This window comes from Bacillus rossius, chromosome 11 (assembly GCF_032445375.1).
Source record: "Bacillus rossius redtenbacheri isolate Brsri chromosome 11, Brsri_v3, whole genome shotgun sequence".
Classification (NCBI taxonomy): domain Eukaryota; kingdom Metazoa; phylum Arthropoda; class Insecta; order Phasmatodea; family Bacillidae; genus Bacillus; species Bacillus rossius.
In genome coordinates, this window is record NC_086338.1 from 11,173,295 (window position 1) to 11,194,327 (window position 21,033).

Sequence of the window (21,033 nt, forward strand, 5' to 3'; positions counted from 1 at the left end):
ATATTTTCATTATGTTGACCACGAAGTCTTCGAAGGTATAGCACAGTATGATGTTCCGCTGATTTTGCAGTCTTTTGAAACTGAAGGATGGATTTCATGTGAAAATTTAAACAGAAAAATAGAAAAGTTAAAGTATAAGAATCATGATTCAAACAACAAACCATGCCATATTTCATCTTCTGGTAGGTTAGGAGGACATGCTGCTCAAACATAGACATTTATTTGCTTGCTGCCACTTCTTATTGGGAACAAATACTAGACCACTCTAATCCATCATGGAGACTATTCCTACTCCTCCTACGTATCTGTCAAATAATATCATCTCCAAGGTTATAATTTTCAGATCTTAGGAATTTCATTGGTGTCTGTTACAGAGCATGTGCATATTCGAAGAAATATTTACCCTAATGTACCTTTGAGGCCTAAACATCATTACCCGAGAATGATGGTGATGTATGGTCCACTTTCCAACATTAGCACGATGAGGTTTGAATCCAAGCACAGGTACTTCAAAAGGTATCAGTCAGCATCCAGTAACACCAAAACATTGACTAATACTGTAAGTGTCAAACACCAGTTGTTGCAAGCAGCACATGCAGAAGTTAGCTTACTTAATTGTAGCACTTTAATCAGTAACGGGTCTAGCTACAATCAACTCTTTTTTAGTTCTGCTGTGAACCATGTAATTGAGGAATTACAATTAGACAAAAGAAATATTTCTGTTGGCACTTCTTGCATGCACAAGAGAACTCTATATAAATCAAATGATGTTCTTGTTTTAACTTCTTATTTGCATTTGAACAAACACTGTCATTGTGAATATGTTTCTGCAAGTGACTGGATCAGAATCAGAACTGTTAATCATTGGAGAACAAGCTGAAGCAGAAAACCAGGAATCTTTGGGCATACATAAGCTAAAGAAATCAGGGAACATTATTTGTGTCTCGATCAAGAGTCTACAAGATCATGAGACATACCCAATTTATGAAAATCTTGGTTATCCTGCTATTGTACTAAAGCACTTGACCAGCTAGTTTCTGGTGAGTTAAGCATGAAATATTTTTTTTATTAACTCTAAAGTGTGAACGTTTGAATTTAACCTATCAATACTTGTAACTGGATAAATTAATAACAGATACCACCACATAGGTGTACCCAGGAATTTTTTTGGAGGGGTGTTCTTCCAGATTTTTAAGAAAAACTGCTTAAACACCAAAAATGAATTATGTCTTGAGTAAATAAATAGAATAATCTCAAATTTCATTTTATAACCTGGGCTATTGTTGATATGTAATTTGTGCGTAATTTTTCTTTCAATTAACTTAAGTAAGTTCGCATTTCACTATTAAAATACCTACAAAAAAAACCCAAAATGATATATATAAAAATAATTACTTAACTTAACAAATTTACGTACGCACTTTACAAACTTATTCCTAATAAGTTGACGGCATGACAATAGAATAATTGCTGTATAAATTGACTGTAAGGGTGTTGGCAACTAAGGCCGTCTGTCAATTACGTGACCTGCACCCAATAAGATGGACTGAAAAATGTCATCCACTCGTCCGTCTAAAGCTTGGTAACTTTATACTTTTGACGGGTGAAGGGATGAAACTATAACCTCCTAATGTCTTCAGCTTTTCAATGTTTGTAACAGTCGTTTAAAATTACGCACCTTGCGATAATCAATTTTTTTTCTTCGTGTTATAGGTACAGATGTATATACAGTATTTAAATGAAAGTACCTGACTTAACCAAACAACCATAAAAAAGTCCCATCCCCCCAAGTTTTAATAATTTTTATAGAGTTTAGTATGAAATTAGGTTGCAATCACTACTGTTACTCAATGCCCAATTCTACTAAGCAAATCTAAAACATAATCAAAGTAGAGTTGAATTGATTATTGCATAGACCAGGGTTTCCCAATCTTTTTCAGTCCGCGGCGCACATACACGTTTACCAATTTGGCTCGTCGAAATACATAGGTACAATGATAGTAGTTAGGTAGATAAGCACAAAAATTAAAATATCTACATTATGAATCTGAACTGTATATTTATATTTATAAGAATATAAAATTAACACAAAAACATTCAAGAGAGACTTAAGAACAAAAATAAAATACAATAGCTACCTAGATAGTCAATGTGATGGGTGAGCTTGGTGATCTTCACACATTTTTTCAAAACGTGGAATAAGTTTTGACACTCTGCTACTCACATTTCTTGCTCCACATTGATCTTTGAGCGATATTTGCTCTTGATTACAGCTACAGCTGAAAATCCAGCTTCGCGCAAATAAGATGTTGCAAAAGGAATGAAAATTCTTATAGCTTTTGAAGCTAAAGTGGGAAATTCATTTTGAACTGACATCCAAAACTCCACCAAATCAGAACATGTGAATCTAGTTCTAAGGCTGCTGTCGCAAGAGAGTTCAATGAGACTTTCTTCTTCTTCCAATGTAAATTCTGGCGGAGCTTGTGCATGGAATGGGTCTTGGATCCACGCATATTTATCGACATCATCTTCGGCAAAGTATTTTGAAAACCATTCAATGAGCTTCGAAATGTGTTTCGTGAAAAGGGTCAACAGGTCTTGTGAGAAAACAAGCTCATTTGATGTCGCATATTCATACAACTGCGGGAAACAATCTTGACCGCGATTTTCATTCATTTTTTTAATCGTTAACTGCAGGTTTTTCTTAACTGCAGCGATCTTCTCCAGTAGTTTCATAATGTGCATGTTGTTGTCTTGCAAAGACAGATTCTGTTTGTTAAGTTTTCAAATATGTAGCACAAATATGCTAGTTTTAGCAAAAATCTGGTTCAGAAAAGTATCTGGAGTCTGCATGATGCTCTTGTTGTAAAAAAAAACAGTTAATTTCTTCATGTAATTCGAACACACGAATTAAGACATTTCCACGGGAAAGAAAGCCATCGTCAATTGCAGTAATATATCAGTGCCGTATGTTCAGCTCCCATATCTATGCATAGTTTTTTGAAAAGTCTGGCTTTTAGTGGTCTAGTGTTAATGTAGTTTAGTTTTTTGAAAATTCTGGCTTTTAGTGGTCTAGTTTTAATGTAGTTTGCAGTGCCCAAACTTGGTTTAGTTCAGAACTCATCGACTTTGACGCAATCGCTTCTCTATGGATGATCCAATGTGTCCACACAGCATGTGAGGCTTTTTTAAAAATAAGAGCTTGTAATCCTCCGTACCAGCCAGACATTGATCAAGCACCATCTGTACATACACCAATACATTTTTCCCATTTCAAACCATTTTCTGTAATAAACTTGTCAAGAATTTCAAACAAGTCATTAGCCTTCGCACTTTCGGTAATGTTTTTGCAGAATAATAGTTCTTGGACAATAATATTGTCAGCCACAAAGCGTACGTAACAAATCAGTTGTGCATCATTATTACTGTCAGTAGCCTCGTCAAGTTGCGGACCAAATTCCTTGCCTTTCATTTTTTCTATTAATTGGCGATTTAGATCCTCAGCTATGTCATGGATTCTTCAACTGATAGTGTTGTTAGATAAGGGTACCTTAGAAATTAATTTTCCCGCCGATTCTCCCACCATAATATTCACCATGTCGAGAACAGCCGGTAGAACAAGCTCTTCTGCAATAGTATGAGGTTTTTTGCATTTTGCCACCCTGTATGCTACCTTGAACAATGCTAACAGCGCGTTGTTAGGTACTGAGGCTTGAGTAAACACATTTTTTTTTAATTTTGTAATTTCCTATTAAAAAAAATTACGCGATTTTTCAACCATAGCCGAGTTAATGGTTTCGAGATGTCGCTTTAACTTACTTGGAAGCATACTTTCGGTTGATAAAATTTTCAAACAGAGCAAACACTGCGGTCTTTCTTCATTGTTTACTTCTATTGACGTAAAGCCGAAGTCCAAATAGCTATCATCGTATTTGCGATATTTCCCTTTTTTTACTTCCCCGCCACTGGTAGACGCATTATCAGTGTACCTTGTACTACCGACTAGTTTATTTAATAAAAATCTATCCATTTTGACAAAACAAAAGACTTATGACGAAAACAAAACGACACGACACAATCAAAACAAAACGGGAGACGACGTCATCTCGTCTCGCTGCTCGCTTGTAACTAAACAAATGACCATTGTTTATTTTGTACCTGCGAACACCTAAGTTGAGGTTTCGGAGAATGGTAAAGAGAATCGCTCCATGGCGCCCTTCTTAACATTCTACGGCGCGCCAGGGCGCCGCGGCGCACACTTTGGGAACCCCTGGCATAGACCAATCAACACGATTTGAGAATTTAGACTGACCTATCATGAACCAACCACTGCAATTCAAATAAGTTTACGTTTACTTACCAATTGGGCTGCTTGGTGACGTTATTTCTCTTGTTGCTCTGTGTTTAGAAATTGAGCTTGAATGACACGAGTGTTCAAAATTTTCTTGCCTTAATTGGGTGGGGGGGGGGGGGGGGTTAAACCCCCTGGTACGCCTATGTACCACCAAAAGCTTGACCATATGTAGGCAGCGACATAAATATGAAATAATTCTACAGTATGCATCTGCCTCTGCATGTGCACAGTGTTAATAGAATATTATTTATCAAGAGAGTAAACTTAGTAAGTAAATGTATGCTCATTTAATACACATACACTTCAAAACTGCGCAATATACTCCATGTGCCACTCCCGTGATGCCCGGTTAAGATAAAATGCATTATTTGTTGTAATGGATCATAACCTTGTTTAAGTATTATTGATGTGATGATGAATGCGTACCCAAGGGTTGTGTTAATTTAACTTAAATGTAGCATTAGGTGCATTTATAAATAAGTTAGTGTGTGCGTGTGTGTGTGTGTGTGTAAATATTAAGTGAAACTTTGTCCAAAAATTCCTAGTAATAAGTACATGGTAATAACGTAGAAGTAATAACATACATGTTATTTTTATACACAAGTAACCTAACCTATTTTATTAGATGTCTTGGTTATTAAGCCTAAATATTTCAATATGTCTGAAATTTCCTAAAAGGATTTTATTGTGTATGCATGGTAAGGGATCTTGTGTGAGTGCTCTTACATCACTAACTTGTTTCGGTTTACTAACATAACTGCTGCACTCTAACCATTTGCATGATATGTTTGTATATATATTTCAAGGCCTATGGGTCTTCCTATGGTTACTTGAAGTGTATTGCAGGACATTTTAACTTTTTGCTTTTCACCATAACTTTTAGACTTTCATTTAATACTTTAAACTAAAGAAAACATACATAAGACATGTTTTTACAGGCTAGTTTTGCTATTACATTAAAATTTATATTCCTCAAAATTAATGAAATTACCATGTAGAAGCTACATCTGAAAACATTTTAACATGTTATATAAAACGAATAAATAGACATAAGCCTAAAACCTTTTTGGAGATGTTATTTATAACAATGAAATATTTCCCTTAAGTCTTATCATAAGACAACCAATATGAAATGCTGCAAGTTATTGTAGAGCTTTCTGTGCAGATGTAAAACATTTTATGTGGTTGGCAGTGTAATTTTAACCTTCTATTAATTGTGGACCCCACATACACCATTGATGTTCTTGCATTGTAGGGTGATCCCCTAAGTTACCTATATTTTTTATATGCACAATATATACTGTATGCACTCTAGTATATTATTCAGGTGTTAATATGTATTTGTGATTTGCAGATGGAGGAAGTAATTAATTTTATACAAGAGACAGTTCCAGGAAAATTTGGAGGAAATTGGGGCCAGTGCTTGGATGACCTGCAATACATCAGCTTTAGTTCCACCCTTGAAACTAGTTGCTGCTTTGAAAATTGACCGAGCTATACAAACCAGGATTTCACACAATATGACTCCAGAGCCCTTGTCAGTAGTGACAGTGTGCTCTACTGCAGAGGCAGAAACCTCTTCAAGTTATAAAATTGCACCCAAGAACATTTTGTTCCACCCACTTACAACTAGCTCAGGAAAGAAGAAAAAACTACAGAGTTTCATAATTCCTTACGACAAGTTTCCCCCACATGTTACCACAAGTATGCAAAAAAACAGGAAATTGCCTAGACCTAATGTCTTGAGCGAAGTAGTGAGAATAATCTGCAATGAAGTACATGCACTTGACACACATCCAGGCTCTGGATTTTTTGAGAGCGTTACCAAAGAGCTGGTAGGGAAATATCCCAACACATTTGGGCTAAGGTTAGAAGATGGCACTTTACTTGGTGATGGTCACTTGTTGCAGCGAAAGCTTGAGGAACGGATGAAAAATATGAACAGAGGAGTGAAAAGGTCACTGCATTATGATGACGACGACGACGTCGATAGTGACTCTGAGGGGAAAAAAAAGAAACTGATAACAAAAAAGGACAGCTATGGATGTATAAATTTTCTCCCAAAGGAATTGCCAGAAAACAAGACCCCTGCAAGTCAAGAGGAAAAAAGAATGTGGCTGGTAGAAGAGTTTCAGAAGGTACAAGGAGATCGCAATCATGTGCAAATTAAGGGCGCCGCCTACTTTGAGAGCGCAGAGACGTGCAGAGCATTCGAAATCCGGTTTTTATTCGAAAACTATTCCACGTATTGTTATGCGGTTTGGCTACGAAAAGCACTTAAGGTACAGTTTACAGGCCTATAATAGGGAGACGTTCTATTTTCCCTTACTAACAGGTAAGTTTTGACTGTAAAAATAGCTAAAATGGCACTTTTTGTGGCGAGATTTAGATAAGAAGATTCATTTTCCCGGGCTTCGGAAAATTATAGACCTGTAGAATGCACCTTTGTCTTGCTTCGCGTGATAAAAAAATATAGTTTCGTAGATGAGAATCGATGGTACTACGATGCAGTTCTAAAGCACTGGATGCCCGTAAGACACTCCAGTGAAGTGGCGCCACCACGCGCTCCGCTCGGCCGCTAGCAGCCCGGGAGGGGAAGTAGCCTTGAGCAGGGGGAAGGTGGGTATGCAGGAACAAAGGTCCGACTGGTAGGGGAAGTGCCCAGGCTGCTGTGTTTCGCTGACCTGAGTCTAGGGCAGTAGCTGTCTTTGACAGACGCACAGTGCGAGGTGCGATATAGTAGTTCGTATATCCATCATCCTGCGTGCGCGCTCTGATACTTGTGGATGTGTGTGGGTGAATTGACTCGCATCAAGTGCCAGTAGAACGTTTAGCCTTTATACCTATTTAGACAGGTTTGATTTACAAAGGTAATACATGGAATCTGCGAGAAAGAAAGTTTTGAATGAAGACAAAAGAAGAGGTAAAAAACGTCACTTGAGTCTGAATGCAGTTCGAAAGAAAAGGAAATGGAACAAAGGGAAAGTTTTACGATTAGTTCACGGCAGGTAAGTGTGTTGTACATTTATTAAGAAACATGTAAGCCTTCACTTTCAGTTGAAAAGGTTATGTAGCATAATTTTTTATATTCCATTACTATCCATTTAAGCTGTATAAAATTTAAATGTTCTTTCTTTCACAGGCTGCGTTACGTGAAAAACCATGAAACAAGGTTTTCCAACTATACTTCACATGAGTCGTTCAGTACATCCAAACACGCAGGAAATATAGAAAATGCTGTTGAAAGGAAAACCCAATCAGACAGTGAGACTTGCTACATAACGTTGTCTCCAGCAAGGTTTGAATAATACTTTTTTTAACAATTACTTAAGAATAATTAAAGGGCACAATGCCAAAAGAATATGGCTCTCATACTTTTCTAGCACGGATAAAATGTCTATAATGCATGAATATCTGGATGTGAATATTACGTACGCCTATACACATACATAAATAAGTCCAATACTTTACTGCATAGTTTCATAGCATGCTTTCCCGTATGAGATTCATGGAGCATTTCTGTAAATGTTTCCAAATACTTCTGCACTGAATGAAAATTAATAAAAAATGTAATATGCCTGTTCTTTACACTAACATTTCTCTTAAACGTCGTGTGTGTATGTACATATTTATAATAGCTTACAGAAATACGTTCCATCATTTTATGACTAAGAACTAAAAATTAATTGACTGTACATCGGAATCAGTGAATATTCGTTATTACTTACGATTTTTCACAGATTCAATTTGATGAAACATCTCAATAAGTAAACTGTAGAAAACTACATATTCATTAGTTAAATAAAAACCAATAATTGAAATAGTGAAAAATAATAATTCGCAAATTTAGTTTGTAAGATTTCACGCTCAATGTATGAGGCGGCATTTTTTCATAATATAATATTAGTGTTTTCAGTCCACATACTTTTAAATTCAACCTAAATATTATGTCTAACTCAACTACTATCATAAGAAATGGTAGCGTAGTGGTCAGGTCATCGGCGTTTGGCTGCAGACAACACGGATCGAATCATTCTTCCGATAAACTCGTTAGCAAATTGTAATGTCAGTAACAGTATTCTACAAGCATAGGAATATGGAAGAAATAAAATAAAATAATATTTCATTTTTTATTTAAATTACTTATGATTAAAATTTAGCTCTTTATTATCACTTATAACTAGTACTTCAGTGGCGTGGTTACATTTTATGTTAAAAGAAAGTTGAAAGGTTATACCTAGTAACAATTATTGTATATAACTTATGTGAGCGTTTTCAAAATTATTCGATGTTTATAGCCATACTGTTACCATCGCTGAGCGGTTGGAAGTGTTGTAGTTTGCTGTATTCAAATACTGTGTAACATATCTTCCATTATGCCTACAGTTAATAAATTATTTTGTTTTAACGGTTATATAATTAAAATATTCTGAGATGTGATATTTTTGTTTTACACAGCAATGTTGTAAATTTCACAATTGGAACATTGAGCCAAACTTTGCGACCTAATTAATGAAATATATTATTACTTTTAGCCTACCAATTATGTCAACAATAATAGTTGTTTACAATTTTAATAGCGTATTTGATTATTATTTGAAGGAAAATCATATCCTTAATTTAGTTTTGTTTTAGGTGTTCCACCTCTCCCGACGATACTGCTTCACATGATCAAGTAGACATCGATGGGGCAGGTTGTTCGTTTTGGACCAACAAAATATTGGTGACACCTCAGAAAGTCACAACTACTGATTATCCTACAGAAGAATATGATGTAACTGGAATGTTTTCAGACTCGGAACAAGAGTCAAAATTGGTCACCAGTGACTACGCTCAGTTTCTTGAAGGCGTCGAGAAACTTTCATCACCAGCATCTTCCCCCGAACAAACCTCTCGTAAACAAACTTTCAGCTCTGAATCATCAACCTTTCCGATACAAGGCCGTCGACTATTTGATGTTGACTTTCTATTCAAAGAAATGTCGCGCATCAGCCAACATAACAAAGTGTTTCAGTGTTGGTTTGAAAATATGTGATTAATAAGAACATAAAAATGGAATGATAAGTAAATTTGATTTCAAGTGTAACATGTGTGGTACTGTTGAATCTATTTTCTCGGAGGACCCCCAAACAAATAAAGTCAACTGTAACATGGCATGGGTGAACAGTATGTTGTTAACGGGTTAAAGTTTTACACAGTTACAAGACATAACTTCAACTTTGGAAATGCCTTGCACGGCCACGGAGACTTTTAACAAATGTCAAAAATCCCTATCTTCTGTTATACACGATGTGGCATGTCAAAGGAATAAGAAAGATTGGCAGTATAAAATGGCAGTGTGGATGTCAACGGAGTTCCTCTCATAGCAGTTGTCACTGATGGAGCTTGGTGTAAACGATCGTATGGAAACAAATATGATGCTCTTTCTGGGGTGGTAAGTTTGTGTATTGCATAATTTTATTGCATGTTGAATAATAATTTGTAGACAATCTGTGTTATATCAGTAATTATGTATTATTAGTATCTAAAATAAGTTCATGAGAGTGTGAACAACACGTAATAGTTATTTTGTTAATATTTCCTTCTCTTGTAGATAAATGTGACAATTTAAATTCTGTATAAGTGCAAACAATGTATAGTTATTTTGTAATAAACCTGTTTGCTAGTATGAAAGTCTTTTAAGCCTATCGGCATAATGCCAGACATTGAAAATTATGTAATTATCCTGATTATACAATGTTTGTTACCTTACATTAAGTTTTACAGAGAACAGATTAAATATGCTTGTTATTTTTGTTTCTTATAGGCTTGCATAGTAGGAAAAGAAACAAAAAAGTTATCTTCGCAAGCACTAGGAATCGATACTGCTGCATATGTTCACGAGCAAACAGTAAAAATGAGACGCCAAAGGACCACGTCTGTTTCAAAAATTGGAACAAGTCTTCAAATGCCATGAAATCTGACATAATAGTGGAAGGTTTCAAATGCAGTGTTTCCATGCATAACCTGAAATATCATCAGCTGATTGGTGAGTCACAAGGTGATCAGTTAATTTCAGATGTTATACTATTGACACAAATACATAATAATTATTATTTCCAAAATAATTTCAATGCAGTGTGGTATTTAATGTTTTATTTCCGACATCGCACGTTTCATATATTTTCATACAATGCTGCATATTGTAACAAACTGAAATGGAGCGCTTTTGTAACAGCTACTTCCTAAATGTACAGAAAGGTATTAGCCCTGCAATGTTTTTAAATGTAACCTCGCGAAGAGTTGGTACTAAATATTGTGAACTATTTGAAAATAGTTCTGCCTCAGAGCAGTAACCGAGCGCTCTGATATGCCTACAAGAAGAACGTGCATATGTGGCCAATTCGAGTTAAAAATGATTTGGTAGTTTTCTGTAGGTATTTTTCAGTGAGCCATTGTATGTAAGTAGTTATGTTAATTAAAGAACTGTTGTCTTGCACTAGTATTTCATACCCCAGAAATAGCATAGCCATACAATTCAGAGCCTACCACTATGTTAATATATGTACTTCTTTGAGGTTAAGCCATAGTTCTACAATATTATTTCGTATTTTTTGTCATGTTAAAGTCAGTTATTTTAGTTTCGCGGTAAATTGACCAGCTTAACTGCAGATTTATGTCTTGGTATGGTTCTCAGGAATATTTTTAAAGGGTATGCAAGGTATAAAGTTTTCCATTTGGCTGAAAAAAGGACCCAAAAATATTGTAAAGTATGCGGCCTTAGTTTTAATATTTGTGAGAAATAGACTATTGAAGTCTTATCTTGTTTAAGACCATGTTACAGCGTTTAACGGCCCTTTCAAAAACAATAATTTTTAAGCAATGTTTTGTCTTTACAGAAAAATCACCCAGTTTCAGCAATACCATCTTAAACATTTTATTAAAATAATTGTCATACCAATAAACGTAACAGTTTTTTCCCAATATTTCTAAATAAGGCAACGCCAATTTTTTGCCCAAAAATGAGATAAAGAATGACAAAATAATTTATGCTATTATATTATATTAATTTATAAGTGGTAGATTTAAATCGCTTCTCAAGGTTTGTTTACAGTTTCATTTCACACAGTCATACATTTTTTCAATTCATTACATTGGAATTTAACTCATTATTTTTGAAACGCTGCAACATGACATTGTATTTTCTTTTTTTCGTATATAAATAAATACCTATACATTGTTCACATTAGTACGAAACGTGTTGTAAACATTTTCAGGAGAGGGCGATAGCAGCATTATGACCCAGTTGGTGAAGGCTCAGCCATATGGTCCAAATTTTACAATCACCAAAAATGAATGTACTAACCACATACTTCGAAGGATACGTTGTATTTCTCAAAAGACGAAAAATGAAATTGGTTCAGTTTCTCCTGTTCTACGAAAGGCGGTATCTGACAAACAACTCCGCCTTCGAGCTACAGTCACCGGAGCTGTGCAGCATAGGCGTGCTCAAAAAGAGTTTCCAATTCACAGAAAAATTGAGGAGTTAAAACTTGACATTTACAATGGTCCATTTCACGTGTTTTGTGACCACTCAGGATGCAAAATTAGAGGTTATTTCTGTAGCAGATTGAAAGAAAACAAGTAAAACCTTGTACAGCCTCTTCAGGAGGCCAGGTATAAAGTCAGAAATAATAGCAGCTCGAAAAATTGTTGCACATCATGCTGTAAGCCTTTTACATAATGTCAATACTAATACAGCAGAGTCTTTCAATAATGTGGTTTGCAAGCATGTTTCAAGTAAACGTGTAAACTTTTGTTTGAGTGGTGGCTACCAAACAAAAAGCGAGCTCTCTGTAATTTCTTTTAATTCAGGTCCTCAAATACAGTCCTTTATCCATAAAGGTTTAACAAACAGTAGTCCTGGAAACATCACTAAAGCTCACATTCAACGCAAGGAACGTTCATCAGAGAAAAGAAAGCTCAGGAGGCTGACAAACCCACACACATTTAAGCACAGAAAGTTGTATGTGACAAGTCCTGACAAGGATTATGGCTGTGCAGAACAACGCATGCCTGACATGGAACCAGACGAATATGCCAGACAGAAACAGGAATTTCTCACTAGTCTTTGTAAAACGGATGAGGAACGAGAAAATCTACAAATCGCTACCAAGGGGCAAAATGATTCTGTTCTCTGTAAATCAGAAAGAATCAAGCGACTGACAGCATCAAATTTCCGTAGAATATGTAACATGAAGAAATCCACTAAGCGAGCAATATCCGTTGTCAATATATTTGTACAATAGGTTTTCTGGGATGGCAGCCACAAGGTATGAATTGGAAAATGAGCATAGCGCCATTCAGGATTTTGAATTGAACTTTGGTAAAAAGGTGGCTCGCTGTGGCTTATTCATCGATAAGGAACACCCATGGCTGGCAGCAACACCTGACGGTCTTGTTGGCGATGATGGTATCCTTGAAGTAAAATGTCCTGCTGTAGCTGCCAGAATGTCTCCACAAGAAGCAGTGGAACAGAAAAAAGTAACATTTTGTAAGATTGTGGATGGTAAAATGTTTCTGAAGAAAGGACATGCTTATATGCACCAAGTGCAGGGACAACTGCATATTGTTACGGCCGTCGACTTACTCTTATCAGTGTCGACCGTAAAGATGGAAATGAAGGGAATATGAACATGAAAAGTTGATAATGAAATGAATCGTGAAGGATGATGGGGAAAGGGAATGGAAGTGAATCTACCGGGATCGTCTGTGTTCCTGATATCGTGACGGCTCTGTCATGAGTATCAGGTTCTGGGGGCGGTTCCACCACTCGTGTTTTTTCTTAAACAGTCCTTAAGTTAGGGTGACGAGTCCCTAGTTGCCAAAAATTTCAAAAATAAAGAGGTTAAGGGCCCTGGCACACGAGCGTCTCGGTCGCGCGACTGAGACGCGCGACTGCAGTCGAGCGTCCAAGCGACCGAGTAGAGCGACTCAGCCGCGCGACCGAGACGCTCGTGTGCCAGGTTCACGCGACACACTCTTCACTGTGAATATGGACACCGACGAAGAAACAGTTCTTGGCATTGTCCTAAGGCGTCGTTGCCGTCGGCGCCGGCGTCGTCGCAGGCAATGTGTACTATGGATGCACCCAATAACTGCAGACCGCTTAGCAAGGGGCCAGTTTTATACGATTATGAGTGAGCTAAAAGAAGACAATTCGAAATATTTTAACTATTTCAGAATGTCTCGGAGTACTTTCTCGGATCTTCTGGATGTACTGAAAATTCACATTGAAAAAGTTGACACAAGTATGAGAAGAAGTATCCCTGCTGAAGAGAGACTTGCAATTACATTAAGGTGGGTACACTTGTATAAGCAGACAAATAGTTCATTTCATAGTTGTACAAGGAACACAGGAGTGAAATGTGTTTGGCTACGGCTGAAATTATAATTTAATTAGACAGTTACATGTATTTTAAGGGTATAGTTGAAGCATTTATTATCATATTATTAAAAAAAAACATTTTCTGAACATACCCCAAATAAGTAACATTTATTATTACGTGACACGATATTGTCTCAAAGATCCAACACATAAATGTTTATCGTTTTGCACACGAAAATAAATTCTTTCATAAATTTAGAAGAAAATTGTTAGATAACATATTTATTTGTTATTCACTGAAACTGCTCTTTCCATGAAGGTCACATGTCTTATAATTTATTAGGTATCAGTTAAAATAGTCTTCACAAATACTTGACGTATCAGACTGGAGAGATACTGATGAGGAAGCTGCTGGTGACATTGGTGATAAGGCGTGGCATTGCAGCGGCTGCTGGGGTTGACTCATTAACTGCGATGTTTCTGAAGTTGAATGAGACCCGTAGTTGTAAGACTGACTGATGGTGGGTGTAAATTGTTGGTTGCGTACTCCAGAGGTACTTGTATTACTACTAGGGTATGGAAGCGAAACAAATGATGGGCCTGTGATCACTGATGGAGAAGAATGAGGGTAGACAGAAGTCTGAGAAGGACATCGATGACCAGAAATTGACACCTGATTGTACCTTCTTAAGGTGTTTAAAAAGTCGCTTTGAACTTCAAGTTTCATATCGTCTGGCAGACGTTTGAAGTACGGCAAAAGACTCAACAAGAAATGCCTGTCACTGTCTTCTTCTTCTCTACCTGCATGTCGTTTTTCCATATTTCTTCTAAGCGACTGAAGTAGCTCAAGTTCTTCTGTTTCTGGTGACGGTTTTTTTCTTTTAAGAGAAGTAGGTGCCGTAGATGTAGCTGCTGCGGGTGTGGCTTGCGTGTGCAAGTCTGGAGATTCTTCTGTTGTAGGTTTGGTGTCGCATACTGGCAATAGGAAAGTTAACTGCTGGAAATATATATATTGTTTCCTGCCATCTGCTGCAGAACCTGATTTACAATTCCTCTGTTTAGCCAGTTCTCTTCTGAAACAGTCACGTAGATTCTTCCATTTCCGTTGCAGATCTGCAGCTGAAAAAAAAAAAAAAAACAATAATGTAAGGTGCATATTTTTAGTGTGTGTGTTTTTTTTTTTTTTTTTGCAGGTACCTTGCTACAGGATGTTCGTTCACAGAATTGCATTACACATTCCGTTGTGGAATTTCCACATGTCGCAAGATTGTTATTGAAGTGTGTGAAACAATATGGCGGCTTTTACATGAAGCATGTTTCCCGCAGTTAATGCAAGAGGACTGGCTGAAGATTGCTGACGGTTTTGGAACACGTGCAAATTTCCCAAACTGTTTAGGAGCAATAGATGGCAAGCATGTAAGGCTTATTCAACCTGCTAAAAGTGGGTCAACCTATTTTTCCTACAAGAAATATTTTTCCATGGTGTTGTTAGCATTATGCGACTCTAATTATAGGTTTTTATTTGTTGATGTTGGTTCTTATGGAAAATCATCAGACTCAGCAATATATAAAAACAGTGAGCTGTTTCAGAAGATGAAGGATAATACGTTGAACATCCCAAGTGATAGGCCAATAGTTGAAAATGGAGAGCCACTTCCCTTTACCTTCGTAGGTGACGAAGCATTTGCTCTTTCAACTCACATGCAGAGGCCTTATGGTGGGAAAAATCTTACTCAAAAAAAGAAAATATTTAACTACAGGCTGTCACGAGCCAGACGTTACATCGAATGCACTTTCGGCATACTTACAAATAAGTGGCGTATCTTTCACAGGCCATTGGACGTGAAAATTGAAAACGCAGAAACTATAGTGAAAGCATGTTGTATTTTACACAATTTTGTTAGAGAAAGGGATGGTGTTGAATTTGACAGCACTCTGAACGTCGTGGGACTAGATGAAGGGGAGCCGCTTACACGACCAGGAAATACACGATCAGCTTTAACAATCCGAGAAAAGTTTTCCAATTACTTTTCTAGTGAACAAGGGTCAGTGCCAAGGCAATATTTTTTGCTTTGAAGAGTGAACAATACTAGTGAAATTTAACTTTTATAGAGGTGTCACATTCAACAACGTAATAGTTATAACCGTATAACCGTTACATTGGACAGTAGCCATGGTGAATTTTGTGGCATAAACAAAATATAGAGAAAACAAAATTTCCGTATGCGAAAATGTGTTCACTTTGGAATTATGTTAGTTGTTACGCTACTTTTAATTATATTGTTACGTGCAAGCCCAGTCGCAGTGGGGACGGAGCGATGCTCTTCTCGGAAACAGATTAGCGCCGCGCGTGCCTTATCTTTATCTTGATGACACGCGGCCTGCCTGCCCCCCCTTCACCCTCGCCCTGCCTGCGCTAATGACCTGGCTGCACCTGGTCGGTCAATGGAACGGTTCTTGAATGTTCTCCGACATCGTCGCCGGCCCCAGCACGTAATCCTGGACGTCCCTAGTTGCGCAATGTCAAAGAGCATCTCGAAGGTTCTAAATGTAAGGCCGACCTCTATATCAGCAGGGGGCGGTTGCATCAGAGCAGATAATTGTGTGGCGCGTCTGGCGCAGTGTGGAGAGGCGAAGACCTGTGCGACGAGGCGGCGAAGACCGGGCGACTTCTGGGAAGAGAGTGTATAACATCGGCGAAGCCAGCAAGTGCCCTGTGTGACATCGGCGGACACTTTACGGCGATCTGTGGCTGCGGTAAGACTGTGACGGACTGAGAGAGACTTTCTTTATTTCGAGCCTATATCAAGCCAGGATAACTTGTAAATAAAACTGTAAATAGTAGCACCAATAAAAATAGTGATAATTAATTAAAAAAAGGGGCTATCCTTTCGAACCCTATCGTTCCCACGTTCGTAACAATATTATATCGTATTTTACTTGTATTTCTATGTTTATCGTAAACATTAGACATAAGCGTAAGTTACAATGAATTCCGCGTAGAAGCAAAATACTGCAATGTAATTTGAAAACAAACCCTTCCATTAATAGCTAATTTATTTACATTGGCAATGACTCACATGCACGCACAGTGGTTTTGTATTTTATGAGGGAAGAATAACACGAACTGTTAAAATTTCACACCTGTTTGTTGTTAAGAGATATATTAACTATACAATATTTCACATGTGTTGTAATTATTGCCAATATCAGGTGGTTCGTGGTAATATGAATACTTAAACGGACGTTTGAAGAGAACACCCGATACGAAAATGCAGCGGGCACATCCAAACAGTTTCGACAATAATGTAAATATTTTGAACAGTAATCTTCACGATTGTAAATCATTTAAAAACGTAGTAACGTTTCTATAAAGGAATAATGAAAAAAAATATTATATTCGTTTTATAAGTTTTATAAAATTATTGCAATACTCTGTCTAGTAAATAGGCTTCACGTAGAACAATTATGTTTATAATACATTTGAAACAAATAAAGTGAATGCAGGGCTGCACGAAATATTCAGATCACCACTAACCACTTATATTTATAAATTACACTTACCTGCTTTATTTTTATGGACGCTATCCATGGCTTTGAAGTTCTCAACGAACATATCGCACACCTCTTCCCATGCCTTTCCCTTTTTGCATTTGTTAGCATACTCATCACATCTGGAATCCCAAATAGCTGGCCTTGATTCTATTTCGATTATAAAACGGTCACAATCGAACGCCATCTTCCTCGCCAGCACATACAACCAGATACTGACCGACAGTCGCTCGGACGCGCGGCTAAAAGTCGCCCGTGTGCAAGGCTCCCGCACGACTGGTCGCCGCGATCTGTCGCGGGGATTCGCGTCTGCTGGCGACAGACGCGCGATGGAGACGCGCTCAGTCGCCCGTGTGCCAGGTTCTCACCCACGCCCATGCTATCTTATGGCAAGCGATTTCCCGGCGACCGAGTCGCGCGTCTCAGTCGCGCGACTCGGTCGCTCGTGTGTCAGGGCCCTAAGGGTGAACGTTTCCACAAGAACAGGTTTATTTCAGCAAGTTCAACTAACAGTTTATTCAACACACATATTAATTCTCTACTTTCTGTCTTTTTAAAAGTACCTTCTATTACTAACACATAATTACTGAACCATAGTCATTCCTATCAGGGATACTGTCGTTAATAAATAAACCGTGCTGTCGGCCATTTCCTAGAGCTTAATCTTAACCTCATTTGTCTCGTTATTCATTTGTTACCAACTGTTGCAGACTAATTTGTCCCAAGTTACGTGACGGTTTAAAATTAATTTATTATTCATAATGTCTCCCGAGTTATTGTTGAAATGCGTATTCTTAGTTTTTGAAATGAGAGAGAGATACCAACTATTACCAGCTACATGGGCCTAAGGCCGTTGTGCTGCTGTCTAGTATTGAACCATCGTCGTCTCGGCGGCGGAGTAGCATGGTATCCCACTGACTCTGTGACTCTCCCTTCTCGAATAAAATCTCCCGGTATATGAAGCCCGTCCTGACCCTGTTTGCGTGTGTTTGTTAATAACATAAACAGTTCCGCTTTGGCGCCGCTTCTGACGTCATTACTCACTCCCCCTCCTTCCCTGTGCCTAAGACCGAGTTTCGCTACGCTGTGACCAAGGTCGCGTCCGCGGTGCGCGAGTGGCAACCCCCCTGTTTGTTTCCGCGGCCATGATATGCTATCGTTCGCAAACATTGTGTCCGCAACTCCCGCTTCACCTGTCCTTCAATGTTTCCTGTTGCGTTTGTCATTTCCTCATCGTGTCCCGCTGTTCCTGATTGTCTGGCTAGCTATTAAAAAAACAAAAAAGCTTTCCCTGGTATTCTACAGTATTTTCGGCCGTTACAATATTACCAATCGTAAGTTCTGTTATTTCGTCCTTTAGACACCACATGGATTACTAGTGCAACTAATTGAAAGAGAGAACAGTTTCTGGAAAGAAAAAATGATCAACAAACTGACACAGTTTTACATGACGTGCCTTCTACCGGAAATAATAGATCCACGTTATCCTAGGAATATGGAAATCAGAGAACCCGATAATACACTGTAAACAAATGATGGACAATAACCTTACATGTAAGCCAAAATTACCACAAACAGTACAGGTAAATTCCCATTTTTAAAGAAGAAAATTTACAACAAAAATTCTTTCATAAAGATTACAGTTAGGCCTATCGATTTTTGTTATCTAGTCCAATAAACAATTGAAACAGAAAATTGGCGTACTAGTTTGACAAAAGATGTTTGAAATGATACAGTTAGACAGACAAGTGCCCAGTTGCCAGTTTCCGTGCCAACAGAAAAAAAACCTTATGTTTGTGTATGCTGTGAAATACTTAAATCAATATAATGTAACAGTGTAACTAACATGCAGTGTCTTATAACTTTGCACTTATATTATATTATTATGGGCCGTATCTCATTGTGCATTGTTTTAAAAGATATACGAAAAAGGTTTGTTTCACTCTACATGTTATTTTGTGTGCTGATAGTTTACTATTAGTATCGAGCAGCTCTGTTTATTTTTATTTTTTGTTTTGATGTATTAACATTAGTTTCATTATTTGCATCGTATTATTTATCAAGAGTGTTCGAAACGAAATAATTTGTTATACTGAATCTGAAATAGTTGTATGAATATATTTATTTTTGTATGTTTAAATATGTAAGGTGAATATTTTTTTGTGTAAACAATTAGGTTGTATGTTTAGAACTATTGTATTGTAGCTATTGTCTCAACAGTTTCAAAACATTAAGCCAGTTTTTTACCATTCACTTAAGGTGATTCATGGTGACAACTGTCTTTTTTTGTGGTACAAATTACATAGATGTATAACCTGTAGTAGGCATGAACATAACAATTCTCATAGATATAAAATGTAAATACAATATGCAAATGCGGTATTCTTGAATGAGCATTAGGTGTGTGAAAAATATATTTTGTTATGAATGTTGTAATTTACAAGAAAGATACAAGGGGGACATGCTGAATTTTGCTGTTGGCGACTCTGCTATTGGTTGAAAACAGCTAACAAACAACCGCGAAATATTTTAAATCCGCCAAGCACGTGGTTTAAAGATTGTAGGTTTATACGGAAATTTCATGTGTTGGATTATTGTAATGACTTCAAGGTAAGTGACTTCTTGTTTGTACATATTATGCTTAAAACATAAAATGTAATTGTTATTTTCTGGAACACTGTTATAAATTACAAAGAAGTTATAATTTTCCATTACAGTGCTAATAAGTTTATTATTTATCTGCATGTGCGGCAAAAAACACAATTAAATAAATATATTACCTACACATGTTACATATATATGTATATGTTTATATACATTATTAAATCAAAATATATTGCTAGTTAATTAATCAACATTAGTTTTGGTTTTATAGCCAGTAGGCCAATTGATCTGATACAGTTAAGATGCCTACAATCTCCACAAGTAGAAAAATTTATTTTCTAGACAGGTAGGCCTACTACAAATGTGGTGTCTATGCATTTAGAGTTACTAAGATATTCATTAAGTCTACAGTAGTTTTGATGTATGAAATACAGTTTTCAAATTATGATCTATGTTTTCCAAAACGGTGCATTTGGGTTTTTAAAAGATCTTTTTAAAGGAAGCAATTATAGGTTTAATATAACATAAGAGACTAAACCAAAATTGAAGGGTATAAAATATATGGTCATATATTGAGAGTAAACCCAAAAAACCCACCTGTCCAATTAATAATGTAAGTGTGAAAAATAAATTTCCTGCTTTATCACAAGGTCTTAACCGAGTTGTCTATAATTTTCTTGTAGACTATCAAAGGGTTTCATATCAATAAAACATCTCAAACCCAGTCTCCTATTTCAGAAAATGTTTCAAAAAATAATATTGGGGATTTATACCAGGAAAATGGTTTAAATGGCACCATTTTGCACTTACTGAACAAAATTTTACCGGGGGAGGGCTCTCGGATCCCCCCTCCCCCCCTCTCTCTTTATTTTGCCAAATGTTGCTCACTACTGACAGGCACTCCACAAGGTTGGCATCTCCGAGTTATGGAATTGTTTGCAAGCTCAATAACCTAACCATGCTCGGTAAAAAGAAACTGTATAAGTGAAGCATCTATAACACGTTAACCTTACAACTTATGTATTTAGGTGTGTGTATATGCCCATTTATAATTATTAACACCCAATGAAAATTTTTAGACCATTGTACTTTATGAAATGTGGATAAAATTACAAATACTTTAATATATTTAACAATAGTCGTTCAAAAATTTTGC

At 36.9% G+C, this 21,033-nt stretch overlaps 1 protein-coding gene across 1 annotated transcript; it reads right to left on the minus strand.

The window, feature by feature from the left end:
- Window positions 1-13,320: 13,320 nt before the first annotated feature.
- On the minus strand, window positions 13,321-20,115 carry LOC134536635 (uncharacterized). The gene is made up of 2 exons (XM_063376437.1): window positions 17,286-20,115; window positions 13,321-14,840 (listed from the first exon to the last, which is right to left on the minus strand). Exons 1-2 carry the CDS (start codon window positions 17,458-17,460, stop codon window positions 14,068-14,070), a joined length of 948 nt encoding a protein of 315 aa, XP_063232507.1. The 5' UTR covers window positions 17,461-20,115; the 3' UTR covers window positions 13,321-14,067.
- Between the last annotated feature and the right edge of the window lie 918 nt (window positions 20,116-21,033).

Coding starts and splice junctions, on each gene's coding strand:
- LOC134536635 (XM_063376437.1), bottom strand. CDS start 17,460: ATGGCGTTCGATTGTGACCGTTTTATAATCGAAATAGAATCAAGGCCA. Junction 14,841..17,285: donor CGTCCATAAAAATAAAGCAG/GTAAGTGTAATT, acceptor TTTTTTTTTCAG/CTGCAGATCTGCAACGGAAA.